This window comes from Tupaia chinensis, unplaced genomic scaffold, assembly GCF_000334495.1.
Source record: "Tupaia chinensis unplaced genomic scaffold, TupChi_1.0 Scaffold000573_1, whole genome shotgun sequence".
Classification (NCBI taxonomy): domain Eukaryota; kingdom Metazoa; phylum Chordata; class Mammalia; order Scandentia; family Tupaiidae; genus Tupaia; species Tupaia belangeri.
The window spans coordinates 1919811-1941895 of NW_006160087.1; the positions used below are offsets into that span (position 1 = coordinate 1919811).

At 52.1% G+C, this 22085-nt stretch overlaps 1 protein-coding gene across 1 annotated transcript in view; it reads right to left on the reverse strand.

Annotated features, from left to right (window-relative positions):
- Positions 1–22085, reverse strand: part of AZIN2 (antizyme inhibitor 2) — a 35732-nt gene that overhangs the window by 1235 nt on the left and 12412 nt on the right. The window contains 7 exon segments of the mRNA XM_006158091.3: positions 1570–1704; positions 1706–1779; positions 13951–14063; positions 15231–15393; positions 16959–17124; positions 17872–18006; positions 18860–19032. Of these exon segments, the coding sequence (XP_006158153.1) occupies positions 1570–1704; positions 1706–1779; positions 13951–14063; positions 15231–15393; positions 16959–17124; positions 17872–18006; positions 18860–19032 (959 nt within the window).

Sequence of the window (22085 nt, forward strand, 5' to 3'; positions counted from 1 at the left end):
GGCAGGAGCAGTGTTCGATGCCCAGGGCCTTGGCAGGCCCATGCCAGCGTGGCCTCTACTTGCACTGGGATCTGCCTCCCAGAGAGCATCCCTTCATTCCTTCCATACTCCCAGTGCATTCCAGCCCCCACCTGCAGGGAGGCCTCTCTGCTCATGCCAACAGTTCAACTGCAAATCAGTAGTGGTGCCCACCCTCCTGGGAGGCCCTTAGCTAAGCACCCCCAGAGGAGCCTCTGTCTCCTTGCCCTTTAAAACTGGATTGGTCCAGTTTCTTAAAATCTTTCAATGGTTCCCTGCTGCCTCCAAGATCAAGTCCAGCTCCAGGTCCCTGTGATCCAGTCTCCCCAACAGGCGGCTCCTCACATGTGGACAGAGCTACCTGCAATTCTCTGACTGAGCCAGCCCCTTCCTGGTTCAGCCCTCCCCACCCTGCCTGGCTCCTCCTTTCCCTGAGAAGCTGCACTGCCAGCCTTGCCCAGCTCGCTGTCCCTCCCTCTCCAGGGGCCTGCTGGCTGGCTGTGCCTCGCTCAGCACACTGTCTTAGACCGCCTGGACGCGGGCCCTGGCCCAGAGCCAGGCGCTAACACACAGTGTTGCCACGATGCCCCTCTGACGTGGGCAGTTTCCAGACATGGCCATTTCAACACATCAGAGTGGACACTCCTACGGCTGCGGGGAGCTGCCCCCGTGCTAGCTGTGTGCACCATGGAGCAGACCGGGGGCCATGCGGATTGCTTTTCAGCCTCATGGAAACACCCCGATGGCAAAATGGCTACATCAACTTCTCCTGTGCCTCTGGGTGGAGTGGACAACAAAGGCTTGAATGCACAGGGAAATGCCGCGTTCCTCATGACCCGCCAGCCTCGGGCTGGGGCATTGTTCCTGGGGGGCCCTCCACACCCAGGCTGCCCTTGCTCCCAAGGGCTCAGTGCAAACAGCCCCTCCACCAGCCCCTGCCTTCCACAGCCCCCTCGAAAGGGGGGCCCCTCACCACTGAGAGCCGTGTGACCTCAGCAAGTGCCCACAGTTTTGTGTGCGTAAAAGGACCTGACTGGTCAGCTCCGTCTGCACCTGCCCCGTCCCCCCTTAATCCACACAGTGACTAGAGTGGCCATTCTCAAACACAAACCAGGCCAAGCCATGCCCGTGCTTCAAACCGCTCAGGCTTCCCGCTGTTCCCAAGTCCTTTCCTCGGCCTTCAGGGCCCTCCGTGCCCCTCTCCAGCACACGGGCCTCTCCAGCACACCAGTGCCTCGGGCCATGCTCGCTCTCTGTTCCTGCTTCCGGAATCCCCGTCCCACCCACTCCTGCGTCCTGCGTCCTGTGCCTGCGCCGGCTCCTGGGGAAGCAGGCTGGGGGTGGCTGTGGTCCGTGAGTGCTAGTCAGCGTCTCTGCGTCCCTCCCGGAGCTCTCAAACACAGCCTCACTCATGGCCGCAGGCAGGTGCAGAGCACAGGCCTCGCCTGAGGCCAGCAGCCGAGAGCCACTCGCCAAGGGAGGCGGGGTCTCAAGCCTCAGGTCACTGTGCCACCCAGCTCGCCCGCCCCATTTCCCAGCAGGGCCCCTTACCAGGCTACCCGGGACATGGCATAGGTGACACGGTGGGCCCGGGTCCCCCCGGGGAGGGAACCTGTGCCCATGGTGTAGGCGCCCATGTTGTCAAAGACCAGCCAGTCCCCTACGTGCAGCTGCGGCAGCCACAGCGGCCACCCAGTCCCAGCCATCAGCCACCGGGCCCCACAAGCTGCTGCTGTACAGAGGCTGCTCCGTGGCCGCTTTCTGTGGGAGAGAGGGGTGGCCACGTCCGGTCGCTGGATGTGTGGCCACGTCAGCTCTCTGGATGCCCCGCGGCGTCAGTACCCTCCCTGGAGAGCCTCCCAAGACCCCGCCGCCAGCGGAACAGAGGCCACAGACGCCTGGTCTGCGTGTGAGGCCCCCGTCTCCCTGCGCTGTCAGTCCTCGCACTCGGGAGCCACATGCCTGGTCTCTGATCCCGGTTCCAGCCCTTGCTGGCCGGGTGAGCCAGAGCCAGCGACCTCGCCCCGCGTGCCTCAGCTGCTCCTCTGGAATGGAGCGAGAACACGCCACGTCGGGCAACGGGCCAACGAGCCTGAGTCTGCAGGGCACACAGGGACCGACAGGCAGCACCGCTGCTGATCCCCTGCCGCCTCACCGGCTCTGTGCTCTGGTCTTCACCGCCCCTCCACTGCCCTTCTCCCACCCTCAAATCCCCGAGGCTCCCTCTTCTAGGAAGGCCTCCCCGACCCTCCTTCCAGATCAGGCCCAGGGATATGATTCAGAAGCACACAGGTGCCCTTGGCCCACCCCCTTGGGCTCTCGGGTGAGAGGCAGGCTCCCCACAGACAGGGTGGCCTGGCAGGAGTGACAGAGGACCCCACAAGGTAGGCACGGTGTCCCCATTTCAGGGAGGCTGAGGCTCTGAGTCATTACTTGACTGCCCAAAGACACAACCATCAGAGACCTACATTTTGCAATCTTTTTCTTAAATGACTTCCAAATCCAGAAAAGAAACCTGTAACACAGGCACCCCCAGACTACCGAGGCTTCAGTGACATTTGTCGCAGTGGAGGGTCCCACCAGGCGGGTCTAGAGGGGGTGTCAGGACAGAGCTGGCATTGGCAGAGTCTGACCACATTCAGGCCCCTCTTCGCTGCCCACTCCTGAGTCCCAGCTGCTTGGGTTGCTCTGGACTCCCCAAGTAAATCCTGCTTCCCTTCCCTACCTCCCTCTCCCCCAAGTAAATCCTGCTTCCCTCCCCCCACCTCCTTCTACCCCAATGCTGTTCCCTTGGTCCCAAGTCTGCCAGCTCCCATTCCCCCTTTAGATCCCGGCTAAAACAGACTCAAGGAACCCTTTCGTAAAGCTCCAAGCTCATCCAGCAGCGGTCGCCGTAATTGGTGATTGAACATTGGTGAAATGTGCTCGGGCCTGCCTTCCCCTGCGCCCAGGTGTCCCCCATGCCCAGCAGTGTGGCCTCCAGGTGCTGTGGGATCCAGTCAGCCTCAGGCATCCGCAGGGTATTGAGCCCAGAACCCCGTCAGACACCAAACCCCAGGCGCCCAGTCCCTTACCTGAAAGGGTGCAGAATTTGCATGCAGCCTGTGCACACCCCCCTGTGTACTGTAAACCCTCTCTGGGTTACTAATGGCTAGTACAAACGAACAGTGTTACACTGTGTCATTCGGGAAGTGTTCAGCAGCCACAACATGTTTTGTTTTGTTTTTCTGTCTCTTTTTAAAAACGTTCGCTGTAGGGCACGTGCTCTTGAGAGAGAGGGAAAGTGACAAGTCACGTGCCAGGGTGGATGGCCGTGACACAATCACTTCTGTTCCTTTCTTCTGTGCATTCCTTCTCCACTCTCCTCTCAGGATGCTGGGCATGCACACACATGCACCTGGCAAGACTGTCGAGCTGCTGGGTCTGGAACTTGAACTGCACACTGCACGGATGGCCACATGGGACCAGTACATTAACCACCACGCCACCTGCTAGACCACCACAGCTCTCCCCCGGACATCTGATCTGCAGTTGGTTGAATCCGTGGATGAACTTCAGATACAGAGGGCCAACTGGTATTATTTCAAATGACTGGGCTACATTATACATGAGTGATGAGAACAAGAAAGAGTGAGAAAGAAAAAGAAGGTATGAATGCCAGCCATCTGAAGAGCCGTGGAAGCAGTGGAGACCAATGGAGAAAAACCAAAGGCATCCCGTCACCTTAACCGGGGACAGGAACAGGTAAAACCGAGAAAGAACAGTTTCATAGTCAGGAATAATATTCATCTGACAGAGCTCACTAATAATTACTATCCCCATTAAGAAAAGCATGCATACAATTAGATCCAGAATGAGAACTAGCCTACGTTGGTGAACTCACCACTCAGCAAGTCCTTACTGAGCACCTACTAAGCGCCAGGCTCTGACTCCGGAGCTAGGATACAGCAAGGAGCACCCCCCAGATCCTGGGCCAAGGAGCGCGCGTGCCATGAAGAGACGGATACGCCCTTGTTTATGTAACTTGTCATTCCTGTTCACGAGCTTCTTAATGAGTAAAATTAATGTCCGTTACTCTGAATTACTACCCGTGGCCCTAATCATTTAAAAACATTGAGCCAACTTTTAAAGACGGGAATGCTCTATGTCTCTGCAAGGATCTTTGAAGAAATAGGTTTTGAAGATACCTCCGCAAGAAAGAGAAATGACACTTTTGGGTTGTCATAAGTTACCATTCTCTTCTTTTTTCTTTTCTTTTCTTTTTATTTTTTCTTTTTTTTTTTTGAGAGAGATTTTTACCATAGGGTACATGCGCCCACTGGAGAGACAGAGAGAGAGAAAACAAGAAATCACCCCCCAGGGGGGATGTCCACACCACAGTCCCTTCTCCTCCATGTTCCGTTTGGGATTCTGGGGATGCACACACACATGCCCAGTGTGAATTTGAAACTGCCAGGTCCAGGACTTGAACCATGGTCAACCACATGGAAGTCCAACGATGTAACTGTTAGGCCATCTGCTAGTCCCCATCCTCTTACTTCTTAATGGTGTCAATAAAAAATAGGTGGGAAAAAAAACACAGGCAATAATACAAAGCTACCCTGGGGACAAGTGGATGGCTGAATTGTCACGTCTCTGGACTCCCATGTAGGTGACCGCAGTTTGAGTCCTGGACCCGGCAACTTAAAGCCATGGACTTGGTGGCTTGAAAATCACACTAGGCACATGTATATGTTCATCCAAAATCCCAGGAGGAGAATGGAAGAGAAGGGACTCAGCATGGTCATATCCCCCCCCCCCCGGGGGGGGGGGGGAATTTCTCACTTTTTGTCTCTCCAGCAACCACACACGCCCCATAACAAAAATATCTAAAATAATAAAAATTTTTAAATGTTACGAAGGTACCCTTTAACTATTTCAAGCCATTATTTAAAAAAAAAAAAAAAAAAAGAGAGAATCTGTGGTCTGGCTCCCTAGGGCAGTGGCTAAGAGAGTCAGATCCCCCGTGGCCAAATGCAGTACAGTCCTGGCCTCAACAGCTTGAAAACCACGCTGGGCCCACATGCACAGTGCCCCAAGTCGCAACAAGATGGAGAAATGGAGGAAGAGATCGCAGCATGACCACCCACCATGGGGGGAGGAGGGAGTGGTTTTCTCTCTCTGTCAAGTGTGTGCACCCTCTGATCATTTAAAAAAAAAAAATGAAAAGAATACAGTATAGGCTGGCAAGTCTCAGCTCTGTTTAAGAGTCTGCTGAGTGGAAATAGATAAGCATCTGTGACAACCCAAGATGCCCAGTCTGCCGGTCCAGGCCCCTGTGCAAGAGGGCAAGAGGTTCCTAGCCCACCAAGCATGCCCCCACTACTTCCTGCTCCGTCTGGGAGGCAGCGGCATGGCTGCACTTCCCATCTCCAGAAAGGCGAGTGGCCCACCCTGGGTGGAAGGAGGGAGTGAGCAGCAGACCTGGGCGTGCTCCCAGACAAGGGGCCTCCTAATGGCACTGGGCTGTCTTACTCAAAGGCCGAGACGTGCGCAGATCCCCAGAGAAAAACAAGCGCCAACACCTGAAGAGGCCCACGGTCCTGAGAAAGGCCCTGAATGAGTCCCCAACTTTTCACGAATAAGTCAGTATTTCTGTACTACAAAGTGTACAGAAATGTTTTGAAAGAAAAAAATGAGGTGATTCAGAGCAACACACATAAAGGAAAGAAAAAAATAAATAAATAGAACGAAAACCTACGGTCAGCCCAGCCTGGGTCCAGTGGGTGTAAACTGTGCTCAGTGCTGGAAACCACGTGGCAGACTGGGCTCGGAACCCCAGGTCAGCTTAAAAACGTGCTGAACCCACGCATGTGTGCCCAGGATCCCGACAAGCAGGAGGGCCAGAAAAAGGGGATCGCAGCTAGGCGGGACCCTGGCAAGGACACTTGTCTCTCAGAGCACACACTCTCTGTCATGCATAAATAAAGTTAAGGCTCCGTCTGGGAGGCAGCGGCATGGCTGCACTTCCCATCTCCAGAAAGGCGAGTGGCCCACCCTGGGTGGAAGGAGGGAGTGAGCAGCAGACCTGGGCGTGCTCCCAGACAAGGGGCCTCCTAATGGCACTGGGCTGTCTTACTCAAAGGCCGAGACGTGCGCAGATCCCCAGAGAAAAACAAGCGCCAACACCTGAAGAGGCCCACGGTCCTGAGAAAGGCCCTGAATGAGTCCCCAACTTTTCACGAATAAGTCAGTATTTCTGTACTACAAAGTGTACAGAAATGTTTTGAAAGAAAAAAATGAGGTGATTCAGAGCAACACACATAAAGGAAAGAAAAAAATAAATAAATAGAACGAAAACCTACGGTCAGCCCAGCCTGGGTCCAGTGGGTGTAAACTGTGCTCAGTGCTGGAAACCACGTGGCAGACTGGGCTCGGAACCCCAGGTCAGCTTAAAAACGTGCTGAACCCACGCATGTGTGCCCAGGATCCCGACAAGCAGGAGGGCCAGAAAAAGGGGATCGCAGCTAGGCGGGACCCTGGCAAGGACACTTGTCTCTCAGAGCACACACTCTCTGTCATGCATAAATAAAGTTAAGAAAAAAAAAAAAAAACCCAACTGGCTAAAATTTCACTTGTGGGAGCCAGGCTACAGCACAGCAGTGATGCAACCGGCCCACACGAGGTCATGGGTTCATGTTTCAGGGCACGCACGCGTGCCAGTGGACCAGGCCGCCTGGCACTGCGGGTGGGTCGTGCCAGGAGGACTCTGCTGAAGATGCCTATTTCTCCGTGTGTCTCTTTTGAGAAAGTAAGCTTTTAAAAATCTCCCTGTGAACAGGCAGGCAAAAATCTGACACAGAAACGTGGCTAACCACATCCACGCTCATCTTCGAAGAACCACCTTAGACAATTAGATAATTACCTCTAAACGGGAGGCAGGGACGCCGTGAGCAAAGGCAGCCCCCGACTTAACTGTGCTACAGAAAATACAGAGCGACAGCTCCTACTTCATTCTCCCAGTACAGATCAGCGTATTATTTAATAGCCTGTAGCTCCCGATGAAAACTCAGACAAGACGTGGCCAGCCCGTAGCACGGTGGTTGCGATAGCTGGGTCCCCTATGGCTGACTGCGCAGTCCTGGACCTGGCGGCTTGAAAAACACATGCGTGCATGCCTAAAATCCTGAGAGGGGAATGGAGAAGGGATTGCAGTGTGGCCATCCCCCCTAGGGATGCCTTCTCACTCTCCATCTCTGGTGAGCACACATCCCATAGCAAAAATTTTTTAAGAAAGATTTTTGCTACAGGGCGTATGCACTCACTGGAGAGACAGAGACAGAGAGACATAAAGTGAGAAGTCACCCCCCCAAGGGGGATGGCCTTGCCACAATCCTTTCTCCTCCATTCTCCTCTCAGGATCTTGGGCATGCACGCACCTATACCCGGCGTGAGTTTGAAGCCACTGGGTCCAGGACTAGAATCATGGTCAAGGGATGTAACCATTATGCCATCTGCTGGTCCTGATAGCAAATTTTTTAAAAAGAAAGAAAAGAAAACTAAATATACCATTATCATACAATTCAGCAATCACACTCTTTAGTATTTACCCGAAGGAGTTGAAAACTCAGGTCACGCAAAAACATACACATGGAAGTCCGTAGCAGCTTCATTATAATAGCCCAAACTTGGAAGCCACAGATGTCCCTCAGCAGCTGAGCAGAGGATAAAGCCATACACCCAGACAGGCGTGTCACTCAGCGCTAAGAGGGAGTGACCTATTACGCCAGGAAAAGACATGGAGGAAACGTAAATGAATACCACTGAGCGGAGGAAACCCATCTGAAAGGCTACAACCACGGAAGGCTCTGGAAAGGGCAAGACGTGAGAAACAGTACAAAGTTCACTGGCGGGGCCAGCGGATGGCGTAGGGGTTAGGTGGCTGGACTCTGACATGCTTGACCACAGTTTAAGTCCCAGACACGGTGGCTCAAAAATCATGCTGGGTGTGTGTACGTGTGTGCCCAAAATCCCAGGAGAAGAATGGAAGAGAAGGGATAGCGGCGTGGCCATCCCCCTGGGGGGGGTGATTTCTCAATTTCCCTCTCACTGTCTCTGTCTCTCTCTCTTCAGTGAGCATACACACTCTATGGCAAAAACCTCTAAAACAATCACTAATTGCAGGGGATAGGGGAGAAGAGATGAACAGCTGAGCATAGAGGACTTTTTAAATTTTTTATTGTTATTTAAATTTGCTATAGGGCACGTGTGCTCTCAGAGACAGAGAGCAAGCCACCAGGTCCAGGACTTGAACCATGGTCAGCCACATGGGAGTCCAAAGCCTTAACCACTACACCATTACTGGCCCCAGAAGAGAAATGTTTAAGGCGGTGAAGTGACTCTGCATGATACGACAAGGGTACACATGTCATTAAACATTTGTGCAAACCCACAACCCCGGGAATGTGCCCTGGTGGAAACTACAAACTTGGGGCGAGTTTGACGGACGTGTCAGTGCAGGTTCGTCAACACTACAGACGCTCACTCTGGTAGAGGATGTTGAGAAGGACTGAGGCGAGAAATGTGTCAGGGCAGAGGCATGTGGGAAATCCCTACTGCCTCCTCCCAATTTTGCCATGAACTTAAAACTGCTCTTAAAAATATTGGGACCAGCAGTTGGAGTAACAGCTATGTTGCTGGACTCCCACATAGTCAACCGTGGTTCTAGTCCTGGTGGCTTAAACTCATGCCAGGCACGTGTGCTTGCATACCCAAGAGAATGGAGGAGAAGGGATTACGGTGTGGCCATCCCCACTGGGAGGCGATTTCTCACTTTCTAGCTCTCTGTCTGTCTCTGTCTGTCTGGTGAGCACATGTGCCCTATAGCAAAAACCTCCCCCCCCAAAAAAAAATTAAATCTTGGGGACCAGCAGATGGTGTAATGGTTACGTTGCAAGACTCCCACGTAGTCAACTGTGGTTCAAGTCCTGGACCCAGCAGCTTGAAACTCATGCTGGGTGTGTGTGCATGTGTCTCCAAAATCCTGAGAGGAGAATGGAAGAGAAGGGGTTGCAGTGTGGCCATCGCCCCCAAGGGGTGATTTCTTGCTTTCTGTCTCTCTGTTTCTGTCTCTCCAGTGCACACACGCACCCTATAGCAAAATTCTCTCTTAGAAAAAAAATAAGCCTTGTCAGGTCAACAGGTGGTACGGTGGTTAAGTCGCTGAATCCTATGTGCTGACTGTGCAATTCTGGACCCAGCAGCTTGAAAAATACATCAGTTCCTGGATCTGTGCCCGGCATCCTCAGAGGAGAATGGAGGAGAAGGCATTGTGGCGTGGCCATCCACCCCCGGGGAGTGACTTCTCATTTTCCCTCTCTCTCTGTCTCTCTGGTGAGCACACGCACTCTATGGAAAAAAAACTAAAAATAATAAAAATTAAGTCTTAAATAACTAAAAAAAAAGCGAGTTAAAAAAATAAACACAGGGGCTGCCAGGTGGCATGGTGGTTAAGGGTGCTGGACTCTCACATGGCTGACCATGGTTCGAGTCCTGGATCTGGTGGCTTGCTCTCTCCCTCTCTCTTTCTCTTTCTCTCTCTTTCTGTCTCTCTGATCAAACTGGGTAATAATAACAATAGTAATAATAATAAATAAAAAATAATTATTTAGAGAATAAAATACAAACACAGTAGTGGGATGGGCAGGTCGTATTAAAATGTTTGGTGTCAGGGTAGGCCCCATTGGAAAGATGATCTCGGAACAAAGACCAAAGGAGAGATAAAGCAAGTCAGTGTGTTCCTGAAGTGCTGCAGGCAGGGGCAAGTCAGCCAAGGCGCTCAGACAGGAATGCGCCTGAGCAGGTTCAGAGAACAGCCAGGCGGCCAGCGTGGAGTGAGCAAAGGAGAGTGGAAGGGGTAAGAATACAGAAGAGCGGGAACAGGTCAGAGGGCCTCGGAAGCCGCTGCGGAGACTCTGGCTTTAATTTGGAGTTAGACAGGAGCAAGACCAGGGTTTGAGCTAGAAGAGGAATGTGATTTGACTTACATCTCAAAAAGGCAGGTATATAGGGCCCGCCCCGTAGTGCAGCGGTTAAATGTTGTGCACAGGGAATGGATCCCGTGGCTGATGGTGGTTCAAATCCTGGCCCCAGCCACTCGAAAAACATGCTGGGTGTATGCGTGTGAATGTCCAAAATCCCAAAGGGGAGGAGGAATACATGAGAAAGCATTATTGCATGACCAGTGAGGGGTGGTCTCTCTCTCTCTCTCTCTCTCTCTCTCTTCTCTCTGGCTAGCACATGCACCTTCTGGCAATTAAACAAATTCTAAAAGATGGGTATATATATGTTCACCGTAAAATTCTTTCCACTTTATTGTACATTTGAAAGTTTTCAAAATAAAACATGGGAAAAGTCATACGAATAGTAAATAAATTTTATACATTTTAAACATTAAACACTAAACCAAAAGATCTCTCTGGCTGAGGTTAAGTACAGACTGGCTTTTACTCTTAGTGAAATGGAGATTACTGCTCTAACTTCAGTTTTCACCTGTAAGGATTCTCTGCTTTCCCATAATACACTTTCCTTAGCTGTCAGCAGGGAGACTGACATTTTCTTTATCCATCCATCAACAGACATGTGGATTGCTTCCATATCTCGGACACTGTGAAAAACTGCTGCAGTGAATATGGGAGTGCAGGCATCTCTTCAACATACTAATTCCTCAGAATGCATATCCAGCCGTGGAATTGCTGAATCAAACAGTAGTCCTATTTTCAATTTTTTGAGGCACCTCTCTACTGTTTTCTGTAATGGCTGCCCTGGTTTACCTTTCCATCAGGATTGTTACAAAGGTTTCCTTTTGTCTGTGTGCTTCCAACACCTGCTCTCTTTTGTCTTTTGATAACAGTCACTCTAACGTGAGATGATATCTCAATGCAGTTTTCATCTGCATTTCTCTGACAACTTCTGCTGTTGGTTATTTTGTCATATGCCTGCTGGCTATTTGTATGTCTTTCGAGAAATGTCTATTCATGTCCTTTGCTCATTTTTCTAATCAGGTTATTTATTTTCTTGCTATTGAGTTGTCTGAGGCCCTTACATATTTTGGACATTAACTCCTTATCAGATGTATGGTTGGCAAATACTTTCCACATCCTCTGGGCTGTTTGTCACTCTGTCGCTCATCCCCTTCGCTGTGCAGAGACTTCAGAGTAATGCAATCCCATTTGACTATATTTGCTTTTCTTGTGCTTTTGGAGTCATGTCTAAAGAACTGCTATGTAGTTTTCCCCTATGTTTTCTTCTAGTGGCCTTATAGTTTCAGATCTTACGTTTAAGTGTTTAGTCCATTTTGAGTTAATTTTTGTATATGATGTGAAGGGTCCAGTTTCATTCTTTCATATGTGAATATCCAGTATTCTAAATACCATTTATTGGGTCCTTCTCCATTGTGTGTAGTTGGCACCTTTGTCAAAGATCAATTGACCATCAGGACCAGCAGTTAGCGTAATGGCTGTCACTGGACTCCCATGTAGTCAACCACGGTTCGCGTCCCGGACCCAGTGGCTTAAAACTCACGTCGGGTGCATGTGCATGTGTGCCCAAGATCCCGAGAGGAGAATGAAGGAGAAGGGATTGCGGCGTGGCCATCCCCCCTGGGGGGTGATTTCTCGCTTTCTGTCTCTCTGTCTCAGTCTGTCTGGCGAGCGCACGCGCCCTATAGCAAAAACCTCTCAAAAAAAAAAAAAAAATCAATTGACCATAGATGTGTGGATTTACTTCTGGAGTCTCTATTCCAGTGGCCTCTATGTCTCTTTCTATGCTAATACCATGCTGTGTTGATGCCTCCAGCTTTATTGTTTTTGCTCAAGATTGTTTTAGCTATTCAGGGTCTCTTGTGGTTCATCTGAATATTAGCACATTTTTTCCCATTTCTGTGAAAAATGTCATTAGAATTTTGATAGAGATAGCATTGAACCTATAGATCGCTTTGAGTAGTTCAGACATTTTAATGATATTAATCTTCTAATCCATGAATATGGTATATCTGTCCATATATTTGTGTCTTCTAAAACCACATGTGGGACCTACATGAATCTCGAACTTTCCCATCTGGATCAGCTTCCCAGAGCATCAGGTTTTTACCAGTCCAGCCTCAGTTTAATACAACATTTTATGTGTAAGATCTAAAGCCAAAATCTCTGTGAGTGAAAGTCAGGGTATGCAAAGCCGCCATAATCACTCATGAGGAAGACTTTATGGGGAAAAAAGTTCAGATACTCCTGGCCTGGTTAAGTCCCTCTGCCACTCACTCTTAGCACAATTGGAGCCAACTTGTTGGGCGAGTTGTCATCTATACAATGACTTTCTCTGCCAGCAGATGCTGGGCCCACCCTGCATCTACCCACAGGGCCAGACTGGGTACGTGGTTAACAGCCTGAGGGAAGAAGCACTGTCCAGAGAAGGAACAGCACAGACTTCAAAGAAGGTGCCCAAGTAAGTAATGTCAAATAGAAATGAGCCAGAGTGTAGATCCTGGCAGGAGGTTATAGGGTGGGGTAATGAAGGGAGTGGAGAGTGGGTCAGGGATGGCATGCAGGAAGGGGGGAGTAAACAGAAGCAGTTGCTGCCTGCTCTGTCACTTGGGCTTGGCTGGCCTTAGCCATTCCATCCCTTCCCCATGCAGTAGGAGGTGAGCTACCATGACAATTCAGGGAACAGTGACATTCCAGGATAGAAAACCCTGGATTCGGAGCATATCAGGTAGGCATATACAGAGAAGCACATGTAACAACACTGAATTATGGAATGAGGCCCATTAATCAAGGAAGCACCTGGAGGAGAAGGGGGGTCCCCTCTGCTGCAGGGAGATGGGCAGGAAGAGTCACAAATAGGAGTTGATTTACAAATCCCATTTGACATGACAGGAGGAGAAGGAAAAGGCAAGCAGGTGTTCACAAGGGTCTGTGTGCTGCTAGCACTTTAAGGAAAGTTTCCATGAAGAGAAGCCACACCAACAAGGATGCGAAATACAATGGTGTGGGGCACCCAGTGGCCTGGTGGTTAAGGTGGCTGGATCCCACATGATTAACCATGTAGTTCCAGTCCTGGACCTGGACCTGGTGACTTGAGACATACACCAGGCATGCATGTGTGTGTGTGCCCACAGTCCCATGAGGAGGGAGGAAAGGAGGAAAAGGGATTGCGACATGACCATTCCCCATAGGGTGTACTTACTCCTCTCTCTCCCTCTCTCTCCCTCTCCCCCTCCCCCTCCCCCTCTCTCTCTCTCTCTCTCTCTCTCTCTCTCTCTCTGTGTGTGTGTGTGTGTGTGTGTCTTTGGTGAGCACATTCACTCTCTGGCAAATTTAAAAACAAAAACAAAAACACTGTGTCTGATTTTCTTTCCCGCTCAAAGATATCCATTAATACTGCTGGAGGCCCAGGGCCGTGCTGCACAGGCTAGGAGGAATAGTCTCTCTTCCTTTCCCCTGTTAATATGGGAAACCTTTATAGGTTGCTTCTTTTTACCTGTAGGAATTCACCCAGAGCAGTGAGGGTGTACTCACAGTGCTCAGAAATGGGAAACCAAATGGCCAACCACAAGAGTCCGGTTGGTTAAAATACTACGTAGTCCTAAGAAAAGCATGTTATCAAGGAGGAGTTAAAGGCATGAAAATGGCAGCATGCTATATCAACGAAATAGGCAGGTTACAAAATAATATTATCCCAACTTTATGGGGAAGATTACACATATTTAAAAGAATGAAAAGAAATAGAATGTTCAAAAAGTCTACCTCTTTGATAGGGGTGAGATTATGGATGATAACCTTCCACATTCTTACTGTCTATTTTGTGCAGTGAAGATGCTTTTCTGTTTAAAAATCAGATAGGAACATAATATATGCTGAGAGGTGCATGTGACTGAGAACGCATGGGGAGGCTCACCTTCTGCAGGACGGGGGTGGGGCAGGCGTTGTCAAACAGGACTGAGTTGAAGATTCCATACACGCCTTCGTGGAGATGGTACATGAAGGTCTTGGGGGCAGAACCATTTTCCTCTGCAGGGAGGGGAGGGGTGAGGGCGGCACAAGCAGCACAGTGAGGGCGTGGGAGTGGGGAGCTGGCGTGCAGAGGAGTGCGGGGAGGATAGGAGGTCTATGAGGCAAAGGGCTGTCCCTTCCGCAACTATGGGCTGGGCCCTGCGACAGGAGCCGTCAGCTGCCACAGTCCTGATGACGGTTTGTTGCCCTGCTGGGCACACTCACCCTTGCACGGAGAAATTGCCCAAGACACACCCCCGCTGCATCTGAGCCCCCAGATGCCCTAGCAAAGGCAGGGTAGCAGCCCTCCTTGAACTCAAGACCCCAAGGGGCACACGACAGAGCAGTGCAGGAGCTAGAATGAGAAGCCAGGTCCCCTGGCTGGTCTAGGCAGGATGAGCCCCAGGTCTGCTGACGAGGCTGGAAGAACACCATCTCTATCCACACACAGACACTACTGGAGCCCACCACCCGCCGCGCGGCTCCTCCCGAGGGAGCAGCTCACAGTCTCCAGGCCCTCCTGCCCAGGGGTCCTGGAGCAGACGGCAAAGCCGCAAGATCCCTGGTCCCTCACACCCACTGGGCGGCTGGGAGGGCAGACAGATCTGGAGGGGCGGGAAGAGCGCTGATGCCAGCAGTGTGGGCACAGAGCTTTGCGTTTAGCGTCCCCCCAGACTGAGCTTGAGCCCTGGTGCTGCCCTGTGTCAGCTGCCTGGCCTGGGACGGGTGACTGGACCTCTTCCTGCCTCCAGGACGTAAACAAACGTAAGTTCCCAGCAGTTATCCTCGTTGCACGCTGAGAAGCAGCAGGGCGGGTATGAACCTGTTCTTTGAGGAGGACTCAGGCATGGGGTCAAATGCAGGTTTTCCCTCTTACTAGCTATTAAGCAATGCACTGTATTTTCTTTGGCTCTCGGTTTCCTCATCTATAAAATGGGATCACTGAAGTAGCTATTCTCCCTAAGGCTGTTTGATCTCAATCTTCACCATACATGAACACACCTGGCCAAAAAGGATGTTAAGGAAGTGTCTTGGGGTGAGGGGACTTGACTGTAAGTTCCCCTAATGCAAAGGCCCGTTCTCCCGATCCCGCACCCTTCTGCCTGTGCCTAAGTCCAGACCCTGCTGGGCCAGACTGCCTCAGCTTCAGGGGAGAAGGGGCTCTGCCGCCCGTCCAGCACCTACCGTCCCTGCCGGGCTGGCCCAGAAGAACCTCCTGCTTGGCGACGACGCTGACTGCCACGGTGAAGGCCGAGGCCACGTAGTAGCGCCCCAGCTCCGCCAGGATGTCCACACCACAGCCCTCCGGGAAGTACAGGTCTAAGGCCGAGCTGATCACAGCAGCGATCTGGCGAGACAGGGCGGGGGCCAGGCACGTCTGAAACGCGGGCTTTGTGCTGAAGACTTGCTCCGGCTCCGTCTGTTTCTTGAAGCTTCTTTGATTTCACCAAGGACTTGGCAGCTGCTGAGGCCACAGCTGGGAACCACAGGCAGCAAGCCAAGGGGGGGAGGGGCAGGACAAGGTGAACCCTCATGTGAAGACGTCACCCTCCTCGGCAGCCCCCACAGTGGGAAGGGACACTGCATGACGCCAGGTACTCGGTTTCCAGAGGCCCTGGTGCGGGTCTTTCTCTCATAAATAACCAATATGTTAAATCATACATTTAATTACAGAAAATACAGAGAAGTGGGACAGTCAGGTGACATCGTGGTTAAGGCACTGGATCCCACTACGCCAACTGTGTGGTTCGAGTCCCAGAACTGGATGCCTGAGAAAGATGCAGGGCGTGTGTGTGAGTGTGCCCAAGATCCCAAGAGAATAATGGAGAAGGGATTGCAGCGTGCCCATCCCCAGGGGGTGATTCCTCATTGTCCCTCCGTCTCTCCCCAGGAAGCACATACACCCCAAAGTAAATTTTAGAAAGAAAGAAAGAAAATACAGACAAGTAAAAAGATCAAAGTAACCCCAAATTCAATCATCCACACGAATCTAACCATTGTTAGCTTTTTTTAAAAGAGATGTTTGCTATAGGGTATGTGTATTTGCCAGAGAGACAGAAAGTGAGAGACCACCCCGCCCCCGCCCACCCAGAGGCTCCCTGACGCCCTCCTCTCCCTGCACAGCCCCACAATCCCTTCTCCACCATTCTCCTCTTGGGATTTTTGGGCATGCACACACATGCGCCTGGCATGTTTTAAGCCACTGGGTCCGGGACTCAAACCGTGGCCAACTACGTGGAGTCCAGCAACACAACCATTACGCCATCTGCTGGTCCCAACACTGTTTTCATTATAAACGTGACGGAGCTGTGTGCGTATTTATAGTCTGTTTACTCTGCAGATGTGAATGGCCTCCCACGTGAGCTAATGTGTTAATCACAAGCACGTGCCATGGTTTAACCATCCCCAAGGGCAGAGGGACCAGGGAAGCCTGTGTGAACAAGGTAGTGTTGTTCACATCTGCCAGCCCATCTCTGAGGCCAGGTCTTTGTTTCTGTCCTGAATTACTCGGTTCAACCCTTGAGGCGGCTGTTCCAGAAGCGACCCCTTGTGGTTGGAGTGGGGATTGCTAGGACACACTTTTCTTGGCTTCGTCTCAGGACGGGAGGGGACCAAAGGTTGGTTTTCTCATCCTCTGCCTGACCCCCCATCTGAGGATGACCCTCAAGGAGCTGACGACTTATGCAAATATGCTGGTTGAGTCTGAGTAGGCCGGCAGTGCAGGAGCTGGCTCTGCTGTGAAGCCAGGAAGTGGAGTGCCCCACAGCCCCAGCCTCAGCTGCAGCCCAGGGCTAGTGAGCGGTGAGCTGGCCCAGCCGACGGGCAAGCACCGCATGTGGCAGGCAGGACCCACCTCCGGAACCCTCCCCACATGCCACAGGGCCCAGCGTGACACCCCTGGTCCCAGCTTACCTCTTCCAATCTCGCTTTGGTCCCCTCCAGGGCAGGGAAGCCACCGCCAAGGTCCAGGACGTGCATCCTGTGGCCCAGCTCGGCGCCCATTTCGAACACCAGCCGGGCATCTGCGATGGACCGTGTGTAGGCCTGCGGGTCGGGACAGCCGCTGTCCACGCGGAAACTGCGAAGGGAGGAGGAGCCTCGGCTTACAGCAGGCCACGGCGGCTCCAGCCTGGAGCCCGCCACCTTGGGCAGGCACACAGGGCCCTGTGCCCTTCACAGAGGCAGTGACTGAGGGTCTGAAACATGAACTGGGCTGCAAAGGGCCACGTGGCAGAGGGGAATGACAGGAAGCTAGAGCCCAGGTCCCTTGGCACTTGGGCTCCTACCATCCCTCCTCACTGCCGCTGGAGACAGCCTCTGAGGTGAGGCCAGGGCCCCCAGGCCCCCAGGGCCAGCCAGATCCTGCTCCCCTCCCGGCCAGTGGTGCGGCCTGTGCTCTGCATGAAGTGGGGAGAAGACCCTCCCTTACCCCACACAGCTGCGGTAGCAACTCGCACGGCGCCTGGCCCAGCCTGAGTGCAGGATTCCGACGCTCTGCACCAGGTCGGGGTTAGTCCTTCCACACCCACAAGGAGAGAAGCAGATGGCCGGGGGTGGCAGGGGGTGGAGGGGAATAGGGGACTCTTTGGCCCACAGGCTGGTAAAACTCCCTTGAAGCCAGGTCCCTGGTTAGAACCTTCTGGAACAAGAACTTCTGGGGCTGTGGGGCTGGGGAAGGGGTCATTCTAAACCTTCTTTCCAAAGAGAGGAAATTCCAAACAGCAGGCTCCCAGGCCCAGGGTCAGGGAAGGTCTCAGAGGGACGGAATTCTCGGGAAGGAGGCCGCGGACCAGGCCAGGGTGGGGACGGGGCTCCCGGAGCGCACCTCACCCCTACCACCTCCACGTGGCTCTCCTTGGCGTGCTCGAGCAGGCGCCTGCAGGATGTCAGTGACGCTCCGAACTGCAGGCTCAGCTGGCTCGGGGAGTGGGAGTCGGTGGGGGCGATGCACAGGACCATCCTGGGGAGACGCCACCTCTGCAGGTAAGCGCTGTGCACCCCCACCCCCCACCACGTGCTCTGCGGGTAAGCCCCGGGAGCCCGCTGGCTCAGGGCCGCACGCCCAGAGGCTCCCTGACGCCCTCCTCTCCCTGCACAGCCCGTCAAGTCCTTCCGATTCGTCCCCTGAATAGCCCTGGCCCTTCCTGCAGCAGTGTGTGGTCCAGACCCCACCAGTGCTCCCCCGGCTGGCCCCAGCTCCCCAGGCTGACCCCCCACATGCCCAGTCTCCTGACTGCATTATGAGAGGATCCTTCTCAAACAGTCTTACGGAGAACCCCTGCATCAGGATGGAAGCTGCCTTGGGGTCCCCCACCTGGCCTTTCACGCACTCCAAGGCCCCTCCCTGGAACCCCAGATGTCAAGGAACTTTGTAAATCCGCAGCCGGAGAAAATGGCCATCCTTGACCCCTCTGAAGTCCATTTGCGCCAGGTCCCTGTTAGTGACCAGCGCCATCCTCTCTCCCGCACCCCTCACCATAGCAGGGTTCTGGGCTCCTCGAGCGCCCTACGCTGTTCCAATCCCCACATGTTCTGCCGCTCCCTGTACGCTCCCCAAATTCTGTCCACTTCTCAAGGCCTACTTCAGATGCTGTCCTTCAGGAAGCACGGGCTCCCTGCTGCTGGGTGCCGTGGCCGGTCATTTCTGCCTCTGTTCTAGCCAGGCCCTGGCACCATGGGTCCAGTCTGGGGTCATGCCCTGACCTCCAGTGGTGTGGCCGGGTCCCGGGCAGGGGCCTCTGCCCCAGTTCACTGCTCCAGCCCCTCCACCCTCACCCGGCAGCCCAGCCTTCCCAGGGTGGCCCTCAGCTTACTTGGCATTGGGGTGGCTTCTTACCACCTTTGCCAGCTCCACCTCGTTGTCAAAGCTCAGCAGCTGGATCCCACGCTGGGCCGCGTACCTGACCTGTGCGATCTGCTTGCAGGGGTTGGTGTAGATGATCTTGCTGGCAGGGACACCAATCCGCTGGACCAACTCCATCTCTGCCTGTGGGTCCCGAACATAGGGGTGAGGCGGGGTCTGCTGGCCCCGGAGCCCAAGGAGGCAGGGAGGGCAGAGTCCTAGCTATGCTCTGAGAGGCCCATAGCAGGTGGGCTTGCCTTACACCACCGATGCACAAAACCAGGACTTAGGCTGACCCACCGATCTGTGAGAGGCAGGGCTGCCGAGCTCGGCCAGGCAGGTGGGGCAGAGCAGTCCTGGCCCCTCAGTGAATACGGGAGGATCCGCATGTTTATTACAACTGCCTGGCAGCAAAGCACCTCATCCTAACAAAGGCAGTGTCCTTATAACGATTAAATGTCAAAGAAGAGCCGCAGAGTCACATGGAGCCACCCTCTGGACTCATGGCAGCCCTGATAACGGGTTTCTGACACGTTTTCCTGGCAGATTTAAGTCTTTAAAGAATTACTTGGAAAACAGTATGGAGGTTCCCCAAAAAATTAAAAATAGAAGTGCCATATGATCCAGCAATCCCACTACTAGATAGCTAACCGAAGGAAATGAAATCAATATATTGAAAAGATAGCAAGCCAGCCAGTGGCGTGGTGGTTAAGGACGCTGGATCCCACACGGCTGACTGTGCGGTTTGAGTCCTGTACTTGGTGCTTAAAAGCATACCCAGTGCGTGTGTGTGCCAAAAATTCCCAGAGAGTCAAGGAGAAGGGATTGCAGCATGGCCATCGCCCCATAGCAAACTTTTTTAAAACAAGAAATGATATCTTTTTTTTTCCATTTATTTATTTTTTTAATTTAATGAGAGAGAGAGAGACAGAGAAAGAAAGCAAGCTGCCAGGTCCAGGACTTGAACCGTAGTCAGCTATGTGGGAGTCCAGCGCCCTTAACCACCAAGCCACCTGCTGGCCCCAAGAAATGATATCTTCACTCCCTGCTCAGCACAGCGTTATTCACAAGGTTTGGAATTGAAGCAAGTGTCCACTCACAGGAAGATGGGTAAAGAAAACGTGGTATATACACATACGGGAATGCCACTGGCCCTTTAAGAAGAAGGAAATCGGTCATTTGCAACAGCATGGTCAGACTGGGAGATGTCACATAAGTAAAAAACGTCAGGGCCAGAGAGAGAAATGCGCACGACCCCACTTATCTGTGGGACTTCAGAACATCAACTGCAAGAAGCAAAGGGCAGAATGGTCGGTGCCAGGGCTGCGGGCGTGGGTGGGGAGCTGGGGAATGTCGCGGAGGACAGAGTCCCAGCGAGGACGGGTCAGTCCCAGGTGGCTGCTGCACCTCACGGCGGCTGTGGTCAACAACACACGACACACTGAGAAACTGCCAAGGGGGCAGATTGGAGGTGCTCCGGCTACAAAGACGCAGAACGGGAGTTACTGCTTACGTTAATTACTCCGACAGCCATTCCACTACGGGTACGTGTACCCAGACACTGTGTGGTACACCTGACATACGATTTTTATTTATTGAATTCATAAATATTAGGTCATCAGGAAAGTCATGACATAATTTTCTTTTCTTTTTTTTAATGCAAAAATGTGTCATGACTTTCCTGAAAGCCCAATAGGTAGTAAGAATGAATGGCCCAGCTCCGCAGTGCACCCTGCTTAAGAAAGAGCAGATTCGGGACCAGCAGTTAGTGTAATGGCTATGTCGCTGGACTCCCCTGTGGTCGACCGCGGTTCACGTTCCGGATCCGATGGCTTAAAAAACTCACGCTGGGCGCATGTGCGTGCGTGCCCAAGATTCCGAGAGGAGAATGGAGGAGAAGGGATTGCGGCATGGCCATCCCCCCTGGGGGGTGATTTCTCGCTTTCTGTCTCTCTGTCTCTCTCTGTCTGGCGAGCGCACGCGCCCTATAGCAAAAACCTCTCCAAAAGAAAAAAAAGAAAAAGCAGACTCCACATGATAACCATAGTTCGAACCCCTGGCCCCTCAGCCTGAAACACACCAGGCACGCCTGCAAGTGCCCAAGATCCAGCGGGCTGGAGGAGTTGAAGAAGGGGATCACGGAGTGACAACCCAGTGGAGGATGCTTTTTCCTCTCTCCTCTCTTCCCTCACTCCCTCTCTCACTCTCTTGTATACACATGAGCTCTATCATTAACAAGGGAGAAAGATACGTAAATGTTTTTAGAGAAGAGCCAGATGGTGGCACAGAGCTAACATGATGACCTGAGAGACGGACCCGCAGGGAAGGTTCTGGGTTCGCATCCACAGACTTCCCTGAGCACGCCAGACACACATGTACCATGACCCAGGGCTGGCTGAGGCGGAGGGTGGGTCGTGGCATCAAGACCCTGTTGGGATATCGTCTCTCTGTCTCCTGTCTCTGTTGCTCATAGATGAAATAAATAGACTTTAAAAAACAGACATATCCTTTTTAAAAAGTTCATGGAAAATGGGATTTCAGCCACCGAAGACCCTCTGCCCAGACTTCACGCTCCTGCTCCCCGGGCAGCCAGGAGCCAGGATAGGGCACCCTACTCTCTCTGTCTCTTTCCATATCTCTCTATTTTAATGTTTTTTTAATTTTGAAACTTAGCTCTCTGCTGCTCCTTTGTCTTTCTGATTCTTACCTTTCCCCCACCCCCACAGGATAAGCCAATCAGTAGTCATCTATATTTGAGCTACGAGGGACCCCATTCGTGCGGCATGAGGTTTTCATTTTTTAACAAAAAAAATTTTATTCTCTTTTTCTTATTGTTTTTGTCTTTTTCTTTCTCTTCTTCTTCTTCTTCTTCTTTTTTTTTCCCTATTCCTTTTCCTTTTATTTTTACTTTTCTCACTGTTCTGCTCAGCCTCCACACCCTGATTTTCTAGATTGGTCTAGGTGCTCAGTAGCCAATTTTCTGAGTACTTCTAGGTCAGATTAATCCTCAATTTTCATTGAATCTGTTGTGCAAAGGGAAAAAAAAGGTACTGTTTACAGACTGCAGGTCACCTCCTTCTGCATTCCTCTGTCTGCTCAGATTTAACTCCAAAAAATAGGAACAAACGTATAATCCATCAGTGACCAGAAATTACCACAGACACAAGAATATGAAAAGAAAATATCTCTCCTCTAAT